At 32.1% G+C, this 20,527-nt stretch overlaps 2 protein-coding genes across 2 annotated transcripts in view; both read left to right on the forward strand.

Annotated features, from left to right (window-relative positions):
* Positions 1–4,872, forward strand: part of LOC135931097 (sodium- and chloride-dependent glycine transporter 1-like) — an 88,861-nt gene extending 83,989 nt beyond the window's left edge. The window contains exon 13 of the mRNA XM_065467967.1: positions 4,113–4,872. Within this exon, the coding sequence (XP_065324039.1) occupies positions 4,113–4,263 (151 nt within the window). The 3' untranslated portion in view covers positions 4,264–4,872. The remainder of the gene's footprint in view (positions 1–4,112) is intronic.
* Positions 4,873–6,274: 1,402 nt separating this feature from the next.
* Positions 6,275–8,589, forward strand: LOC135924046 (uncharacterized). Its single transcript, XM_065459096.1, has 4 exons — positions 6,275–6,335; positions 6,396–6,610; positions 6,688–7,227; positions 8,470–8,589. Exons 1-4 carry the CDS (start codon positions 6,275–6,277, stop codon positions 8,587–8,589), a joined length of 936 nt encoding a protein of 311 aa, XP_065315168.1.
* Positions 8,590–20,527: the final 11,938 nt, after the last annotated feature.

The raw sequence follows: 20,527 nt of genomic DNA on the forward strand, positions 1-20,527 counted from the left end.
TAGCATTAATTATTATTTATTTATTTTAGTAAAACAATTTATTTTATTTATATTTAATGTAAATATTTTATTATTATCAACAAATAAACAAACATGATATGATTTAATATTTTTTATTTATATTGTTATATTTTGAAATGAAAATAAATTTATTTATTTGATGTTTTTTTAATAAAAAAAATAATACGCATTGTAAAAATGTAATATTCTTTTTTAATATAATTTATTAGTGATTTTCACAATCTTCTTTGTAAATACATCTTTTATTGAAGAATTATATTGTAAATTTTATTAGATAAATAAACAATCTTTTAGGTGAAATCTTTTATAATTTTTTTAAAATTATCTATTTTTTATTAAATGAGGTGGATTTTATGAAACTTTTTTGATGATTTTATATGATCTTTTTAAGGATAATATTTTAATGTGACAATTGTCATAATCGTTATTTTATAATTTTTTTGAAGATATGTTAAAATAAGTATTGATAACGTGTTTAAATAAAAAATCCAGTAATGGAAAAAATTCTTTCGCTGGATGTGCTAGCAGGTATACAAAGAACCTTCTTAGCTAAATTAGCAAGCCTAGGAATTTTCCGTCGCTTTTTCTTCCAAAAGGTTGAGATCCTCTTCTGGGATATTATGTTGGTTGAGCAAAATATCACATTCTTATTCTAGATTACTAATATTGTTATAATCGTTGCCTGGAAGGTAAGGTTTACGGGCTATTTTAGCTGTATAAGAACTGGATGCTTGCCCATTATCTTCAACTTGAATCTCATTCTATGCATTTCTATCATGTTCTAAAAGTTTTAAATGTCTAATTAAAAATTCCAATGAGGTCGTAAAATTCGAATTAAAATATTCTGAAACAATTTTAAGATTTTGAAATCTGGGATCAATTAGAGTCCCTAAATCTAATGTTTAAAATATAATTTTATTAATAAAATTATTAAATAACTTGAAGTTCAGTGATGGGAAACCTATGGTCAAGCTTTTTTCTCATATTTTCTTTAAGCAAATATTATCTAAGCAATCAGATCTATTACTTTAGGGTTTCTATTTCACTGCAAAATAATAATCCTAAGTTAATTGTCGATCTTTTGTGGGAGAAAAAAAATTCCACCATCTGTGGGATTTAATACTGCTTAAAGCTCATCAATCATATCCCATTCATTATTAAAGAGTTTTAAAGATTGTTTTCCTATTTTATTTAGAACATTATTTATAGGAATTTTGTTTAGCGAGCACTTTCTAGCATAATGTGCCAGCGGGTAGAGCAATTTAATTTTAAAGTTTTTGTATTTTGGTGCAATACCATTTCTATTATCCGATTCATCAGACATATCAAAATGATCATCAAAATATGGATCATAATCATCAATATCAAATATATGACCTGTCGCATAAATTGACTGCAGACATCGATGCTCATCCTCAATTTCACATTCCAAATCAGCTACTCGATATCTGAGGGCTGAAATAATTTCTCTAATTTTTTTTAATGAGAATATCAATAAAATGGATTATGTTTATCCGAATCTTCCTCATCTTTTTCAATCAAACATTATAGTGCTTTTTTTTATTTTCTTTCAAAATAAGATTTCCAATTTACCTCAAAGTCCATAAAAAAATTAATATGTATTGTTTGTGGGAAATACGATGTATGAATATATGTAAATGATATACACTATTCTATTATATATAGCAATAGAATACAATTCTTATGTTAATTTTATTAATGTTAATATTCAAATTTAAATATAAATAATTAAATATCTAATATATATAATCTCCATAATCAAAACACGATCGTTTTCGTATCTCCCTAATAAAATTTAAGGAGACTATATAATGTAATGTTAATTTTTTTTGCTATCTACGAGAGTCGAACCACAAACCTCCCGTTTCAAAGGTCTATGCTTTAGGCATGCACCAACTTGAATATAATTAAATTTAAAATATTAATTAATAGCTGATATTTTTAAAATTTTGCCGTTTATTACCATAACTAGCTGACGGTGTTGAAGTTAATTATTTAATTTGTGTGTATGGTACTAAATATATTTTATTAATAAATTTTATAAAATATTAAAATTTAGGAGAAAAAGAGGTAAAATTGTTGCAATACAGTGAGCATAAAAGTATTAGAAATATCAAAATTTAAATATGTCATGGAAATCATATTGGATAAAATTTAAAATAGAGATGCTTGAAGATTTTTGAATTTTAAATGTTAGACATTTGGCCTGAAATTTTTTTTTGCAGACATAGCTAGGCCTGATCAAAAAACCAAGGCTCATGCAACTTTCATATTCTGATTGTATTTTTAAATGAATTATGACTTACATATTTTATTTCAGTTCTTAACTACCAAAATTATTATGGTCTTTGGCGGTCTTGAGAAAGTTTTTTCAACATGATTATGAGCATGAATCTGTTGGGAATTTTTTTATATTAGATATTAATTATAATATTTATATGGGTCTCAGATAAAAGCTAATTTAAATATATTTTTACTCAAAAAATAGTATTCACTATTAGTCCTAATGAGTTGGTCTTGGTCTGATCTGAAGTAGGATTGAGCGGGATTAAAAAGAATAAAAAATGAATATGGTTTTTAGAGATTTACCTATCTCCAGGCTTGAGAAAAAAAATTCAAAATTATAACGCGTTGGCGTTGGCCAGGTTTGAGAAAAAATTTTAAAATTATTATGGGTGGGGCTGGGCTTGGAAAATATTTCTATGAATTATATTGGACTGAGCTTAGGGAAAATTTTTCAAAATTATTATCAGCTTGGACGCTTGGGAATTCTATTATCAAATATGGATCAGACATTGACCTAAAACATTTTTTGCAGGCCTGGGGACCTGGCCTGAAGGGGGGGGGGTTATAAAAAATAAAAAGATATTATTTTCAAATAACAGGTAACAACTATCATAAAAGTAGGGAGAAAAACTAACTAATTACCTCTCAACCCCGTCATTCTTGACGGGTTATAGTTTAAATATAATTAAACAGCATTTTAAAAATTATACGCGCCGCGCCGCCGTTATAAAAACATTGGTAGCAAGCCGGCTCGCGCCGATGATCACAATAGGCGGCTGTTCCGGCGTGAGCCGGCGGCGCACAGGTCTAAGCCTGAGACATATCAAGTACAATGACACCATTAGAACTTGAACTCTACCGGTATCTTTCAACCCTTGACATACTGAACTTCACAGTTCTGATAGCAAGCGTTCTTATTTTACCAATCTTGGAAGAAAGATAAATGTATTTATAACTTGAAATTTTTCCTGCTTTGATTTTCTTGAGCTTTCCGCTGTAAATTGCAATGCTCTCGTGGATACTGAGATGTTAAAATCGCCAATATTCGCTAGCATTATCTTCTAGCTTCATATTCCTACTTGCGACGACATTATCGTCGTTTGTCTCTTACGCCCTAACTTTTTTTTAAAGAGTTAAGGCAACAGATCACCACTATGACCGATTCCAACGAGGAATATTATTTCCGGCAGAGGTTGGCTTTAAATATCGTAACTTCATATACTCGATCAATGAGTATCCCTAAATGGATAATAAGCTTATCTAATTGATAACCGGATGCTTATTAAGAATTTTCCGTAGTATTTGCTAAATTTTTTAGTTATTCATAAAATATTTATACTTTAAAAAAGATAATATGCGGACTTGTTTCCTTATAAATGTTTCATTTAAAAATATATTACATGTAAAAATTTATTTATGCTGATTTTTCAAGTTTTTCCTTAAAAATTGAATCGGCGTTGTGCTCTAATTTTACTATAATATAATTTTACATTTGCTAATAAATAAGTAATGTATTCTATAAATTATTAAATAAAAATCTGAATAAATTAATTTGGTAGCGTCTAGAAATATCGGTTATAATTAACAGAAATATTGCGTATCACTTATATATTGCATTATTTTTGAATTGAGTTGATGTTGAGGATATTAGTATTTGAAAAAAGTAAAGAAATAGAATGTAAAGACCGGGGTGGAAATATGCAACCTCATTACTTCTTATATAAGCAGTAAAATTTCATTATATTCTTTTCCTAACCATTTGTTTTACCTCAAAATATATAAAGATCTAGAAACAATCTCGTAAAACCTGATGATACGGAACACAAGAATTTGGATAACGTATTGGTTTTAAATGGTTTTCACAAAGGCAACGATGAGCAAGATTCCCTTAGGGACCAGGAGTGGAACCAATTACAGGATCACCATAAATTTTAAGGGTTTTTTTCTTCAATTAAGCATAATATACTCGTTTTAATATCGAATAAATTCGATCGAATGTCGTAATTTTTTTATACTTTCATATATTTTGTGTATAAATATTAATTTTTAGATATCTCAAAAATCATTTTTTTAAACTTTTGACTTATTTACTCATTTTCGTTAAAATCATCTATTTCATTCCATTTTTTTCAAAACAATTATTCTTTTCAAATATAATCCAAATCTTAAATAGCTCTTGATATTTTTGTGTTTCATTAATTTGGAAAAATATAAATATTTACTATGATAATTTATGACAATTATTTAGTAATATCTTAAGTTTTAAGAAAAAATCATTTATTAATTAAATATTTTTATAAACTATGACTTGATATTTTATTGATTTATGATATTGTTATATAATAATAATTATTATAATATCATTTTTTGTCAATCATTTTCTATGTCCATTTTAGCTAAAATAATTATGACAATTATTATATTATTCTCACAATTCAACGAACTTTTTTTGCTGCCTTAATTTTAAATAGTAGATTTTATAAGTATTAGATTAAATTTTGATTACACAAGTTTTGAATAAGGCGGGAAAATTTTGGACACATTTTCATATGAAGATAAAAGAAGAACTTTTGGCCTGTTTATTATTAAAACGATATATTTTCGTGTTATCTTATATTGTTATTTGTTACTTTTTTTAATCAAATGACGAATTATACAAATAGTTTTTTCTAAAAACAATAAATAAAGTTATAAAAGTGTAATATTATCAAAATTTTAGATCACACATATAGATAGCACTGCAAAATGGTCCGGGCTATGATCAGGATCTTCCCTAAAATTTAATTTAAAAAACGGAGCCTATTAAATATTAATAAAATAGAGAATAATTTTCTCTCCTCTTTTATTATAATAAATAGATAGCTAGAATAATTTAAATTTATTTTGTCAATACTAAATCTTAGGCCGGGCTAGAAATAAATTTAAAATCGGACTCGTGCCAATGATTTTTTTAAAATTTGCTGATATCTCTAGTCTAGATATAAAAAAAATTTTTTAAACAATATACGATGAAAATTTTGTGCTTTTTTTAGAACCGGTTCCTGGGAATTTAAAAAATGGTTTCGGTTTCTACATATTTTAAGAGAGATCTTACCCGGTTTAAAATAACCCAATCCAATTAATTTTACTGGTTATTTTTTATATAGATTATTAAATTTTATAAATTATTAAAAAATAAAATATAACCAACCACATCATTTTATTAGAATTTTTAGTCAATCAAAATATACCACATTTCAAAATATAAATACATTTCGCCAAATAAGAACACAAATGTACTCTTTTTCTTTGGTATTAAATGAAAAATATTCTTCATTTTAAAATAAAGAAGACAATTTTAAAGGTTTATAACTTGCCGTAAACGGAATTTTTTTTAAAAAAATAAGACGGGCGAAAAATATAAAACCCAGACCTTGCAATTAATACCTCTGCAGGTATTTTATATTTATAATGACTCATTCATTCCCATTTTTAAATTTAATTGCAGCATGCTTCATATAACTATTATTATATTACCTATTTTTTGTTATAAAATTAATATCATATTACATATAATAAAATAAAGTCTTTTTTTCAAATCAAATTTATATTAACACAACCTCATAGATATAAATGATAATTTTTAGAGAATGTCTATAATGGATTTTTAGATTAATAATTGATCTATATTATAAAAAGCAGTGAATAATAAAATTGTATATTATATGGGAAAATATCGCCGGGGTGGCCTAGTGGGTTATGATGTAGGCTTGGAAACAGAAGGTCTCAGGTTCGATCCTGGTAAGGAACGTAAAGTTTTTCTTCGATGAATGATGTTTAAAGACATATGGTAAGATGAATTTTGGAGCTTAGAGATGACACCCCGGTCATCGACAGGCTTGGATAGCCAGGTACTAAGGATACTTGTCCAATAAACAAAAATCAAGGACACAAATAAAATACTAATATGAAAGCTAGGGCGTTCCCTCAAAGCGACGCGCAGTGTGTAGACCTCCATCCTGCGAAAAGTAAAATAAAGGTCAAAGCAAAGAAGACAAAGTTAAGTTTGAATATTGGGACACTTAAAGGTAAGACTAGAGAATTGGCATCAATGTTGAATAAGAGAAAAGTTGACATAGCGTGCATACAAGAGACGAAGTGGAGAGGTCAGAAGACTTTAATTATTATAGATGGGTATAAATTGTACTATAATGGAATTCTTAGCAATAGGAACGTTGTCTGCATCATTCTCAGTCAAGATCTAACCTCCTCAGATGTAGAAATCAACAAGATCTCTGATAGAGTAATGAAGATAAAACTCTGCATTGGTCAATCAATACTACACATCCTTTCAGTATATGCTCCTAAACGGGTTGCAAGGAAGAAGAGAAAGATGACTTTAGAGCTATCCTTGATGAAGCTGTAATGGAAATCCCTAAAGATGACCTAATCATATTAGATGGTGACTTAAATGCGCATGTGGGAAAAGCAAGAAACAGCTACAAAAGGCATCATGGTGGTTTTGGATATGGAGAGAGAAAGGATGAAGGAGAGTATGTACTGAAATTTGCGCAAGCCTTCGACCTTGCCTTAAACAACACCTACTTTAGGAAAAAGGAGAGTCATTTAATAACCTATGAAAGTGGTGCAAGGAAAACCCAGATAGATTACATGCTTATCTCTCGCAGAAGATTAAAAGATGTAATAGACTGCAAAGTCATCCCAGTAGAAGATATTGCCGCGCAATATCATGGATTTACACCATACAAAGAACTATGGTGGTGGAATGAAGATGTACAAACCACTATAAAGGAGAAAAAAGCACTATTATGGTACAAATCCAAAAACCCATATGACAAGACAAATTACAAAAAATCCAAGAGAATAGCTACAAAGGCGGTGGCTAGGGCCAAAGCTATGGCATACGATGACATGTATGAAGAACTACATACCAAAGAAGGGCAAAATAAAATATACAGATTAGCCAAACAGCGCGAAAAGAATTCTAGGGATATAAACGGAGCTCCGAAAGTAATCAAAAATTAAGATGGGAAATTGATTTTTTTTTTCCTCTTTAGCTTTCACCTTTTCTGGTGGTAAGCTCCTTCAATATCTCTCTCCACTTTATGTTATTCATACTATCTCTTTTATCTAATTTCTACTTCTTCATATTGGCTCTAATTTTATGGCCCCATTGAAGTTTTGGCCTTCCTCTTTTACGTTTACCCATCACTTCCAAACTTAACTTTTATATGTAATACCACCTAAGTCGGTTTACCATTATCTTAGTCTTAATGGTCACTCAATGACATATAATACCTAGGCTGACGATTCATTCATTAAAATGCATTTTTAAGCGTCGTTAAAAGCAAATCAGCTGGACCGGCCATTTTGGTAACACATATGGTAATTATTCTCATGTTTAAAACTACTATTAAATTGATAACTTGCTTCCTTATTATCCCGATGATCCAGTAATTCTTTAATAAAGTTTACATCAGATATAGGAATAAATTAGGCTCTCGTTTAAAATTTTAATATTAATTAGTGTAACCAAGATGGCGTCACCAGCTGATTTGCATTGATGTACACTTTTAATGAATGAATCATCAGTCTAGGTATTATATATTTGGACATTACCTTTAAACTTCCTAATATTCTTGTACTTCTTACCTTATCCTTTCTTGTTGCCCAGCAATCATCCACAGCATTCTCATCTCCATAGTTTGTAGACTTGTCTCGTCTGATTCTTTGGTTGGCCATGTTTCCGAACTATATAGAATAGTTGGTTGTACTATGGAACTATAAATTTTTCCCTTCAATTTGTGTGGGATTCTTTTGTCAGAGAGCATTCCAGATAAAGATCTCCACTTTATCCACCCTTGATTAATTTTACTCTTTATCTTTTTCTCTATTGTGCCGTTTGTTTGCATATTGGAGCCCAAATATTTGCAGCTTTCAATTGCCGATATCTGTCATTCATTTATATCAATGCTCTCTGTTTCATCTCCATAATAAAGGAAAAAGAAATAATGAATAAATGGAAAGAATATTTTCAGGAGCTTCTCAACTTTAATCCTCACATACTACATCTAAACGAACACTCCCCATGTCAAAACCTTGCACAACCAATAACAAAACAAGAAATAATCACACCTCAAGCATATGAAAAACAACAAAGCTAGGGGTCCAGATGATATTCCAATAGAAAACCTTAAAGCACTAGGAGATGATGCAATACATCTCACAAATCTGTACAATAAAATACTGGGAAATGAATAGATCCCTCAAAAATGGAGGCAGTTCTATCTAGTTCCTATCTTCAAAAATAAAGGGGATCCACACAATTGTCAAAATTACAGGGGCATAAAACTAATGTCACACTGTCTAAAACTATACGAAAAAATAATAGAAAAAAGATTAAGAGATATAATCGAAGTTTGGCTTTATACCTGGAAGATCAACAACCGATGCTATCCATGCAATTAGGCAAATGAGTGAAAAATACAGGGAAAAGAACAAAAAGCTACACATGGTCTTTCTCGATCTAGAAAAGGCCTTCGATAGAATCCCAAGAAAACTTATCTGGTGGGCGCTACGCCACAAAAAAGTTCCCGAAAAATATATAAGAATAATAGAGGATATGTATATGGGACATACAACAATGGTCCGTAGCACAACAGGTACTTCAGCAGGCTTCACAATAGCCGAAGGAGTTCATCAAGGGTCGGCTCTCAGCCCACTTCTCTTCATTACAGTAATAGATGTATTAGCACAGTCTATACCTCAAACAGTCCCGTGGAATATGATATTTGCAGATGATATTGTGATACTTGCCGAATCCAAGGATGAAATGAAAGAAAGGTTAGTGAATTGGATAAATATCCTAGAAACGCACGGATTAAAAGTAAATAGAGAAAAGACGGAGTATATGGTGATAGGAGGAGATGAAACGGAGAGTATTGATAAAACGATTGGCAGATATCCGCAATTGAAAGCTGCAAATATTTGGGCTCCACTATACAAACAAACGGCACAATAGGGAAAGAGATAAAGAGTAAAATTAATCAAGGGTGGTTAAAGTGGAGATCTTTATCTGGAGTGCTTTTTGACAAAAGAATCCCACACAAATTGAAGGGAAATTTACAGTTCCATAGTACAACCAACTATTATATATAGTTCGGAAACATGGCCAACCAAAGAATCAGACGAAAGTCTACAAACTATGGAAATGAGAATGCTAAGGATGATTGCTGGGGTCTAGGAAGTTTAAAGGTAGTGCCCATTAAGACTAAGATAATGGTAAATAGACTTAGATGGTATGAGCATACAATGAGAAGGCCTATGAACTACATAGGAAATAAGTTTGAGAGTTTGACAGTGATGGGTAAACGTTTTTTTATATATTAGTAATAGATGTTGTAGGATTATAGTTTTTCGCGATATTCCATTATTATTGTTATCAGAGACCTGCAGAGGTACCATTTGCATGGCCCGGCCCCGATTTTTTTTAAAAAAATTCCCGGGTTTAAAAATTTTAGGCCTGGCTCGGATATTTAAAAAAAAAATTTGGGGCCTGGCCTGACCCGGATTTTTTTTAAAAAGTATTTAGGCCCGGCTCGGAATTTTTTAAAATTATATTCGACCTGGTATATACAAAAAATTTACCTATTCGGTATTTTATCATATTTTTCGGCGAGTATTATCATTTAATAAGCAAGTATAGTAGCTAATGTTGTAAAACGGCTTGTTTTGAGCCGATTTTTAAAAACGGCTACCTCAATATTTTTGCCAGAAAAATATCGACTAAGCCTCGAAATTTCGATACTATATGTCTAGACCTTTGCTCCTTCTATGAGCTAAATTTTCAGGCTTGCATAATATTTTTCTGGATAAAAAACTGAGTTAGCTGTTTTTAAAAATCGGCTCAAAACGAACCGTATAACAACAGTACGACATATTTTTTTTATTCTAAAGAGATATTTAGTATATTACAAATTGATACTATAAAAAATTTGCGTAAATAATATTTTGAGAATATATTATATTAATTGTATTTATAAAAAAATTAAAACTGATATTTTAATTAATAAAAAATATAGAATATATAATAATGTATTTAATCATTTGCGTATTTAATCCATGGCAGGAAAACTATAATTATATTATGTAATAGATACTATGAGTGTTAGCTAGTAAATTTCACCCAACATTATATTAATCATAACTATATATAATCATTATAACCATATCTAATTGACGAATATAATAATTCATGTTGTATAAATTTTTTTAAAAATTTTACGGCCCGGCCCGGGTATATTTTAAAAATTTAAAATATGGCCCGGATCGGGTAGGTCTCTGATTATTATTATGCTTTGTGTTAGTTTTTTGTTAAAATATAAAAACAAATGTTAAAAAAATAATAATAAATTATTATTGTTTTTTTTATTTAATTATAAATTGTGATAAAGTAAAAAATAGAATCATTATTTTTTGTTTTTAGATTTTTTTTGTGTTTTTGTTTAAAATTATAAAAGAAAAAAAACCTGAGAAAAAAAAACATTATTTGTTAAAAATAAGGGAACCCAAAATTAAATATCCGATTTCATTGTTCTCCATCTTGAGTAATAACTACCGAAACCTAGATAAACTTGATAGTGAACAAAAGCATTATTACGTTCCAATCAAAAAAATATGTACTGCTACCTAAAAAATCTATTTTCCTATATTAATTATTTTTTTCTTTAGCTTTCAACTTTTCTGGTGGTAAGCTCTTTCAATATCTCTCTTCACTTTATGTTATTCATACTATATGTAATTTATACTTCCTCATATTGGCTCTAACTTTATGGCCCCATTGAAGTTTTGGCCTTCCATTTATATCTGAATCGGACAAACTACACGACAGTTAGGGGTTGGTTCCAGGTTTTTATCAATTCACTTCAAAGATGCTCATTGGGGTAATATTTGTTTGGAAATTTATTTTATTAATACATAAGGAAGTTAAATATATATCACCTTAATGTACTATCACTCAAATTTCATCTTTCTCAATTAGAATGAATAACTTATATAAAATTTTAGTTAGTTAGATTTCCTATCTAAAACATGTGAAATATAATTAAAATAGAATTGGATTGGATTGTTATATAGATCATGGGTAAAAGATAGTAACATGGAACATCTGGGGAAGCCTAGTAGTGTTGTTAAAAAGCCGAATACGGCTCCAAAAAATTGGCTTAGCCTCAAGCCGGCTAGGGTTAGGAATGACAGAGAAGGGCCTTTTTCAGAGAATAACTAGCAGGGAAGGGGTTGTAAATATGTTACAAGATGGGATAATTAATGATCCTTGTCCGAGAGTGATGATTAATTTAGAGGGGAAAATTATTCCCATGTTGTTTGATACGGGGGCAGCTATTTCAGTAATTGGATATAATAGATATCAAAGTATTTGGCCAGGGGATATGATGGAGAATGAGAGGTTAAGGATAAGACAGTTTTATGGGACCCTGTGCAATGGGTAAGGTGGAGGTAATAGCAAAATTGGGGGAAAGAATTGAAGTATTAGATTTATGGATTATCAATCATAATATAGAAGCTGTGTTGGGATGGGACTGGATCACTAGGATTGGTCCGTGGTATGGTTTTTGGGGGGTATTTTCATGGTGGGGTGTATTTGTACCAAATATAAGTGAGGAGTATGCGGTTATGACGTTTGAGGGCGAAAATGGAACGTCGGGAGTTGAGACTATATTGAATTCTGAAACAAGGGGAAACAATTCTAGGAAACAAGGGGGAATAATTCTAGGAGCGGAACAAGGGGAAATAATTCTGGGAGCGAAACAAGGGGAAATAATTTTAGGAGCGAAACCAGAGGAAATAATTCAAGGGGTGAAACAAAGGGAAGTAATGTTAGGGACAGAGTAGGAGAGATGAAGTCTAAAAGTGAAATCGGGGTAAAGAATTCTAAGGAAGAAATAAGAGGAAATAATTATAGAGATAAATCAAGAAAAATTTACCCGGGGCACGTTGGAGCTGTTAAGGAATATCGTGATGTTAAGAGAGGGAAGGAGGAAGGAAATACGGGGAAAAGGGATATAGGGCCGCCTAAAAAATCGAGATATGAATAATGCGCAAACCCAAGAAAATCGAGATGTGAATAATGCTCAACCCCAAGGAAGTCGGGAAGTGATTCATGCTCAAACTCAAGAACATCGGGAAGTGATTAATGCTAGGACACAAGAAGATCGGGCTAAGACTCAAGGAAGTCGGGAAGTGATAAATGCTCAGACCCAAGGAATTCGGGAGGTGATGGAGGCTAAGACTTTGCACGATGAAGAGGCGTTGCTAATTGATGAGGATGGAAAAAAATTGGGAATAGGCAAAGTGCAAGAAGGAGCCCGAAGATTAGTACAAAATTATCAAGTGATTTTTAATGAAGATTTAGGTTGTCTCAAAGATTATGAAGTAGATATTAAGTTAAAGGATGGTTATGTTCCAAAGTATTGTGTGTTGCGAAGGATACCTTTTGAGTGGTGGAGAGAAGTAGAAAGGGAGTTGGATCAATGGGTAAAGAAGGGTATTGTATGTCCTATAGAGTACAGTGAATGGGCGACCCCGTTGATACCAGTGAAGAAAGCTAATGGAAAACTCCGTCTATGTGCAGATTTCCGGGTCACGCTAAATCCGTGGGTCGTGGAGGTCAAATATCCGTTGCCGCTTATTGAAGAAATATTGGCCAGTTTAAAGGGAAGTATATATTTTTCAGGTTAATGATGCTTGGTACCATAAGGTACCATCTATCAAATTTGAATTTTGTTCATTTTTCATTTGGATAGGCACTACCAAATATATTTATAATATATATTTGAAAAATTGTGATTTTTGGAAAGCCTCTATGGCCTAGTAGGCAAGAGCTTGGCTTACTTATCCTATGCTCCCGGGTTCGAATACCGGGAATGATCATGTTTTTTTTCTTATTCTAACTTGGTGGTTCCATCCTTGGGGGGATGATATATAGAAGGCCGGACTCGACCACATGATTCCGTATTAATATATTAAATAATAAGGGACTTATTACATTTTAATAAATTTTTGTCGGTATTTAGCAAATTAGATTGGTATTTAAAATATTTCCATACATTCACTTGGTAGTAAGCATCATTAACCTATTTTTCAAAGGTTGATTTCTCTAATGCGTACCTACAGTTGCGGGTGAAACCGGAGGTGAGAAAGTTATTAACGATTACGACCACAAAAGGGTTATTTGCGTTTTGTAGATTGCCCTTTGGACTTGGTGTATCAGCTCCGAATTTTCAGCGGACCATGGCAGCGGTTTTTCAAGGATTGGAAGGAGTTTACTACTATATGGATGATGTGATAGTGACAAGAAGAACTCCCGAATAACATGAACAGAGATTGGAAGAGGTATTTCGGAGGATAAAAGAAAAAGGATTGCGGGCCAGTGCGGAGAAAAGCTTGTTGGGGGTCATGGAAGTGACATATCTAGGACACAAAATTACAGGAAAGGAGGTGAGACCTTTGGATAAGAACATGACAGGAATTAGCAATATTACGAGACCAACTTTTTGGGAATGGTCAATTATTATCATCGTTTCGTGGAAGGATTTTCTCAGATAGCCGCGCCGTTGTATCAATTGCTGAGGAAAGGAAAAAAGTTTGAATGGACAGAAGAACAGGAGGTGGCCTTTAAAGAGCTGAAATGCAGAATTGGAAAGGAACCTATATTAGTGTGCTTCAACACGAATTGGAGGTATTTGTGGCGGTAGACGCGTCGAATAAAGGGGTAGGAGGGGCTTTATTACATTGTATTGATGGGTTGGAAAGACCGGTGTTATTTTTCTCAAGGATATTTAGAGAAGCAGAGACTAGGTATTCCGTGATTGAGCAAGAAGCGCTCGCCGTTATTCTTGGATTGACGAAATGCCGGGAGTATTTAATTGGGCGCAGGTTTGTTATTTACACAGATCATAAGCCGCTTGTGCATCTATTCAAGAAAGATAACAAGGAGCTGATGCTGTCGCCCAGGTTGCAGAGGTGGCTATTGTTCGTGGGTAGCTTTGACGTACAAGTGAGGTATCGCAGAGGAAAAGAGAACTACCTACCGGACATTTTATCTCGATGTGGAGCTGGAAAAGGATTGTGAGGGGAAGGAACAGGAGGGACAAGATGAGAAGGAAGAACGAATACTAATCAGAACGATGGCTGGGATATCCAGGGGTGGGCCAGTGACATGGGAGGCAATTAAAAGGTAAACGTTAAAGGATCGGGAATTGAGACGAGTCAAAGCATGCCTCAAGGGACGGAAAACGTGGCAAGATGGGGATAAAACGTTCAAATATATAGAGAAGGAATTAGCAATTATAGATGAATGTCTAGTGCGAGGGAGTCGGAGTGTTATACCGTTCAAATTAAGGAGGCCGTGATGGCAATGATTCATGGGGGACATCAAGGAATGGAAAAAATGAAACAGTGGGGACGGGAGTATGTATGGTGGCCGGGAATGAACAAAGACATTGAAAATATCAGTCGAACTTGTGTCAGATATAATTCTTGGGCTCCGATGCCTAGAAAAGATAGGGAAAATGTATGGCCAAGAGCAACTCAGCCATGAGAGCGTATTTACTTAGACTTTTTCGACTTCGATAACAAGATGTACATGTTGGTAGTAGATGCATTTTCCAATTGGGTTGAATATGAGGAAGTCAAAGGATTAACGACTCAAGTGGTGATAAAAATATTGAAAAATCTATGGGCTAAGTTTGGAGTGGCCACCACAATAGTATCGGATGGGGGGCCAGCTTTTATCAGTAAGCAGTTCAAAATTTTTTGTGGGGAAACGGGAGCCAAACACATTTTAGCACCGCCGTACCATCCGAGTTCGAATGGACAGGCGGAGAGGATGGTGGCGATAGTCAAGAATTGGCTAAGAAAATCGAAGGATGGAGGAGGGGAAATGTGGGTAGCAGTGGCATATTATAATAATAGCAGAAAAGGGGAGGAGCCGTCGCCGGCGGAAAAGTTTTTAGGAGGAGGACCAGGATTTGGTTGGATTCGCTAAGACCGATAGCGCAGGGGCAGGAGCTAGCCGAAGCTGCTAATGTCTCGGAGTTCATAGTAGGACAGGCAATGTGGGCAAAGATATTCAACAGTAATAGAAAATGGGAGGCTGAAGTAATTCTGGAAAACATGGGAAACAAAGTGTGTAGAGTGGGATTTGCGGAGGGGAGGTGCGTCATCAGGATCAGTTGCGTAAAAGAATTGAACCTGAGAGGTTGAGAGGGGTGCTGCGAGAGGTAAGAGAGCGATGAGAGTATTAAGTGAATCTGGCTTAACCAGAATCAAGGGTACGGAAATATATATAATAAAAAAAAATAAAAATATATATAATTAGTGGGGTAGGTATTGTCTTTCCGAATGTAGAGATTATCCCGAAGTGTATGCAATAAGGGAAATATGGGACCGAAAGTCAGGGATTATCCATTCGATGTATTGGGGTTTTAGTCATGTATACGAAATGTGATAATTAAATTGATGGGGTCTGGTATTAAATAATTTTACTGGGGTGTTTTGGGTACTTTATTGACCCCCAATACCTAGGGTAATATTCTTAATAAAAAGCAATTATTGTAATTGATGCAGAGGCGATTTTGGAGGAGTTTAGTTTAGTTGGAGCCCAAATACGTGCTTAATAAGGTTAATATGTAAATTATAATTGTTGCCCCTCTTATTTATTAATAATCCAGGTATTTTATTAATTAATTTTAGAAAATTACGTTTAGTTAAATAAGTTGGGAGATATGTGCCACAGGTGCAGGGAGATTTAATTAAAGTAAAAATGTTTGAAAAAAGTAAAAATGTTGACAAGCTAACATTTAGATTTAAAAAAAAATATCAAAATAAAAATTGGAGTCAAAAAAAATATGAAAGGAGCAATAAATCATTTAGATTAAAGTATAAAAGGGAAGAATTAAATTAGGGTAACTAGTAAAATGAGATAAAATTAAAATTTAAAAAAAAAAATTTTTAACGATGATATTGCGGAAATTTGGTGTTTTGGGAAAGGAAAAGTTTGGGAGATAATAAATCAAAATTAGGAATGGGGAGAGTATTATGTCAAGATTTTATTTGGCAAGAAAGATTCTTTCAAAAAAAAAATCCAGTCAAGAAAGAGCGTGACAATATAGTTTTAAATAAAAGGGAAAAGGAGAACTAATTTATTTCAAAATTCTTAATTGGTAAAAATTCTGTTTAAAATTGTTTGTGGTTATATCCGACATTCATTGTAAAGGTAAAAAGAAAAATTTTATTATTAAGTTTAAATAAAAAGAGCGAAGAGAAAGAAAGGGTAAAGTTTTTTTGTTGGGAGTTTCCATGGATTCGTAGGGGAAATTGCGGTTAAGTTTTTTGTTAAAAAAATATAATAATAAATGAGGGAGGAAGGGTTATAAAAAAAAAGAGAAGGAAGAAATTATGGGTTAATTAGTTAAAAGAAATAAGTTTGGGGAAGTTAGCAGAGGAGTCAATTGTTTCTGTGAGTGAGTAAGTAAAAAAGGGGATTTTTTTTTTTGCTGAATTTGTTTTCACAGATTGTTCAATTAATAAATAAAAGGAAATTTTTCTTTTAAAATTTGTTTTCATAGTGCCTGGGAGAGATCATAGTATTCTTTTTGATTTATAAAAAATAAAGAGGATTAAAATTTGGGAAGGGAAGATATGTATATAAGTATAAAATATATATTGAGTATATATATTTTGAGTACCTTCAAAGCACTAATCAAAGATGAGTGTTAGTAGATGATGGATATTTGAAGATTTTGAAATGTATTGGATAATGAGACAACGACAGGCCCCGGGTTAGTGAGGACAGTTGAGGAGTCCGAATCTAGCAATGAGGCCAATTTTTGGGGAGTGGAGACGCTGTTTCAGATGTAACCAGGTTGGGCACCTTCGCAATCGGTGTCCACAAAGAGGAGTGCGGAGAGAAAGCAGAAGCGGGACTCCGTCATCGATGATTCCGCAGCGTAAGGTTGAGATGGCCCCGTGGCCGCGAGAGGAACCAGGGAACAATGGAAGCGGCTGGATTGACAGCCCGGAGGGTGGAGTGTTGTCCAAAGAGGTATTGACGAAGGTTGGGATGGCCCCGTGGCCGCGAGAGGAACCAGGGAACAATAGAAGCCGCTGGAATGACAGCCCGGAGGGTGGAGTGTTGTCCAAAGAGGTAGAATTGACGAAGGTTGGGATGGTCCAGAGCCGCGAGAGGAACCAGGGAACAATGGAAGCCGCTGGAATGGCAGTGCGGAGGATGTGGAGCAAGCGCCGGAATTGGAAGGTGCAATAGAAGAACTGAGGGCCACGTATTTGACCCCAGAATTTATTGACTGGTTGGAATACTCAGTTTCGGACTCCGAACTCGACTGGGTTCTGGGTGATGCGTAAGGTTCTTGAAGGGGGTAGCTGTCGTAGCTAGGGATTTCGTTTATATTATCTATATGTAGTATTAGTTATTTCTATTTTAACATGTATCGATTTACCGTCATTGTAGTTAAATAGTAATAGTTATTATTTTTTTTAAATAGGATTTCGTTTATATTATCTATATAGAGTATTAGTTATCTATTTTAACATGTATCGATTTACCGTCATTGTAGTTAAATAGTAATAGTTATTATTTTTTTTAAATAGGATTTCGTTTATATTATCTATATGTAGTATTAGTTATTACTATTTTAACATGTATCGTTTTACCGTCATTTAGTTAAATAGTAATAGTTATTATTTTTTTTAAATAGGATTTCGTTTATATTATCTATATGTAGTATTAGTTATTTCTATTTTAACATGTATCGTTTTACCGTCATTTAGTTAAATAGTAATAGTTATTATTTTTTTTAAATATTATTTTGAAATATTATTTTTTTTAGAAAAAGATAATATTTATTTATTAATATGTATATAAATAGCGTAGAAAAAAATAATAAATTATTAATTGTGGGTTTTAAATTTTGTTTTTGATTAATTTTTTTTAGTAAAAAAGGTTTGTTTAAAAGAAAAATAAAATAAAAAGAGCTTATCGTAAAGAAAAATAAAAAGAGCTTATCGTAAAGGAGTTTTCCATTAGCTTTCTTCACTGGTACCAACGGGGTCGCCCATTCACTGTACTCTATAGGACATACAATATCCTTCTTTACCCATTGATCCAACTCCCTTTCTACTTCTCTCCGCCACTCAAAAGGTATCCTTCGCAACGCACAAATTGTTTTTACAATACTACAGAAATCAATACCCATTGTAGTTTTAATACCGTATTGATATTATCATTGTAGATTCAATACCGTAGTGATATTTTGGTATTGTAGAATCAATACCGTATTGATTTTTAAGAGATGTTTTCATCGCTTCAAATATATCGGCGGCCATTAAAATTGTAAAATATCTATTCATTATATATTTTTCATCGTTTCAAATATATTGGAAGCCATTAAAATATTTATATTATATATTTATTCATCGCTTCAAATATATTGGGGGCCATTAAAATTTTAAAATAAATATTATTATATATTTATTCATCCAAATATATTGGCGGCCATTAAAATTATAAAATATTTTTTATTATATATATTCTTCATCGCAACAAATATAATGGCGGCCATTAAATTATAAAATATTTTTTATTATATATATTTTTCATCGCTTCAAAAATATTGGCGGCCATTTTCGATTTGTAAAAATTTATTTAAAATAGATTTTAATGATTATATAAATGATTTTCTATTCTTTTATATAATTTTTTAAGGGAGTTTATTTATTTTACAACTCTTAATATCCTAATTTTTATGTTTAATATATACAAGTTTTCTTCATACATCATATTATTGAAATTTCAAGCCTTAAAATTTTAATAGACAAAAGTAAGCTAATCACAAACAAATAAGGGTTTCTATTACGTCAAAGGATAGCAATCACTCACTCTGATTAATCATTTCCTCTTGGCTTCTTAAAATCGTCATTTTATTTATTAGATGTATATATAATTATATTTTTAGCTGATTAAAATTTAACACTTATATTTATGGAATACAAAATTTTGTATACAGATATAAAATTAAGTTTAAAATCAAATCTTAATGTTTAAATTATTCTTTTAAACTGAAACAACTATTTTTGTTTGTATATATATATATATTTTTAGGCTGATTTCTTAATACTATTTAAATAAAAAGGATATACATAATTTTATTTCAAAAAAACAAGAAAAATATTATAAAAAGAAAATATATCCCAAAAAAGGAAACATAATTATCACAAAAAATTGAGTGTATATTTCACTATAATACGATTAAAATGATCTAAAGATGCATTTATCAAATATATATTTAAATTAAAATTTTTTATACAGTCCATTTTTGATAATGCAGAATATGTAATATATTTCATTTCCATTTTTACAATAAATAATAATTGGCGTCAGGAAAAACGTAGCAGATGCTACGATATCGAATTCATACACCCACGTTCCAAGTTGATGTTTTTTTGTATCAACCAAATGTTTTATTATGTCCTTCCCCATAAAATCAGTAAAAATATCATTATTTTCCAACAGCATCATATAAGAGATTATAGATCCCCTTATAATTAATTGCATGGTGATCCTCGCTGCCTGTGATCTCTTTGCTCAAGCAGCGATTCGGACATTTTTCCACCCTTTCTATACGCACGTCGTGAGTTCCAGATCAGGACCTGTTGCCCGACTTCATAAGGGATTCTATCCTTTTGCCTTTTTTGATAATCCCTTTTTTGTCTATCTTGGGCAACAAGTATATTTTCTTTTGCCCTTTTCCATACGACTGATAGGCTCATTATTCTTTCTAATAATTCACTCTCTTCAAAGTCATTCTCAATATTATTATTGATTTCCTTAACAATATCTGGCTCAATTTTCGAATTTCTGATGGCAGCTTTGCGTTCCGACCATGCATCATATAAAATGGGGTGAATCCTGTAGATTTGTGGACACTGGTTTGCATTGCAAATAATACCCCCGGAAGAACCCTAGGCCATAGTGTTTGATCATCACTCAAAACCTTTAACATTAAGTTTTGAATAGTACGATTATTCCTTTCTGTCAACCCATTAGCTTGAGGATGATATGCACTGCAAATGCGTTGCTCCGTCCCTGTCATTTTATGTAATC

This window comes from Gordionus sp. m RMFG-2023, chromosome 1 (genome assembly GCF_954871325.1).
Source record: "Gordionus sp. m RMFG-2023 chromosome 1, tfGorSpeb1-WG-v2, whole genome shotgun sequence".
NCBI classification, from domain to species: domain Eukaryota; kingdom Metazoa; phylum Nematomorpha; class Gordioida; order Chordodea; family Parachordodidae; genus Gordionus; species Gordionus sp. m RMFG-2023.

Excerpts from the sequence above, each read along its gene's own strand:
- LOC135924046 (XM_065459096.1), top strand. The coding sequence starts at position 6,275 with ATGAAAGCTAGGGCGTTCCCTCAAAGCGACGCGCAGTGTGTAGACCTC. Across the intron at positions 6,611-6,687 it reads TCAACAAGATCTCTGATAGA|GAAGAAGAGAAAGATGACTT; the intron begins GTAATGAAGATA and ends ACGGGTTGCAAG. Across the intron at positions 7,228-8,469 it reads TGGCTAGGGCCAAAGCTATG|CATATGAAAAACAACAAAGC; the intron begins GCATACGATGAC and ends TCACACCTCAAG.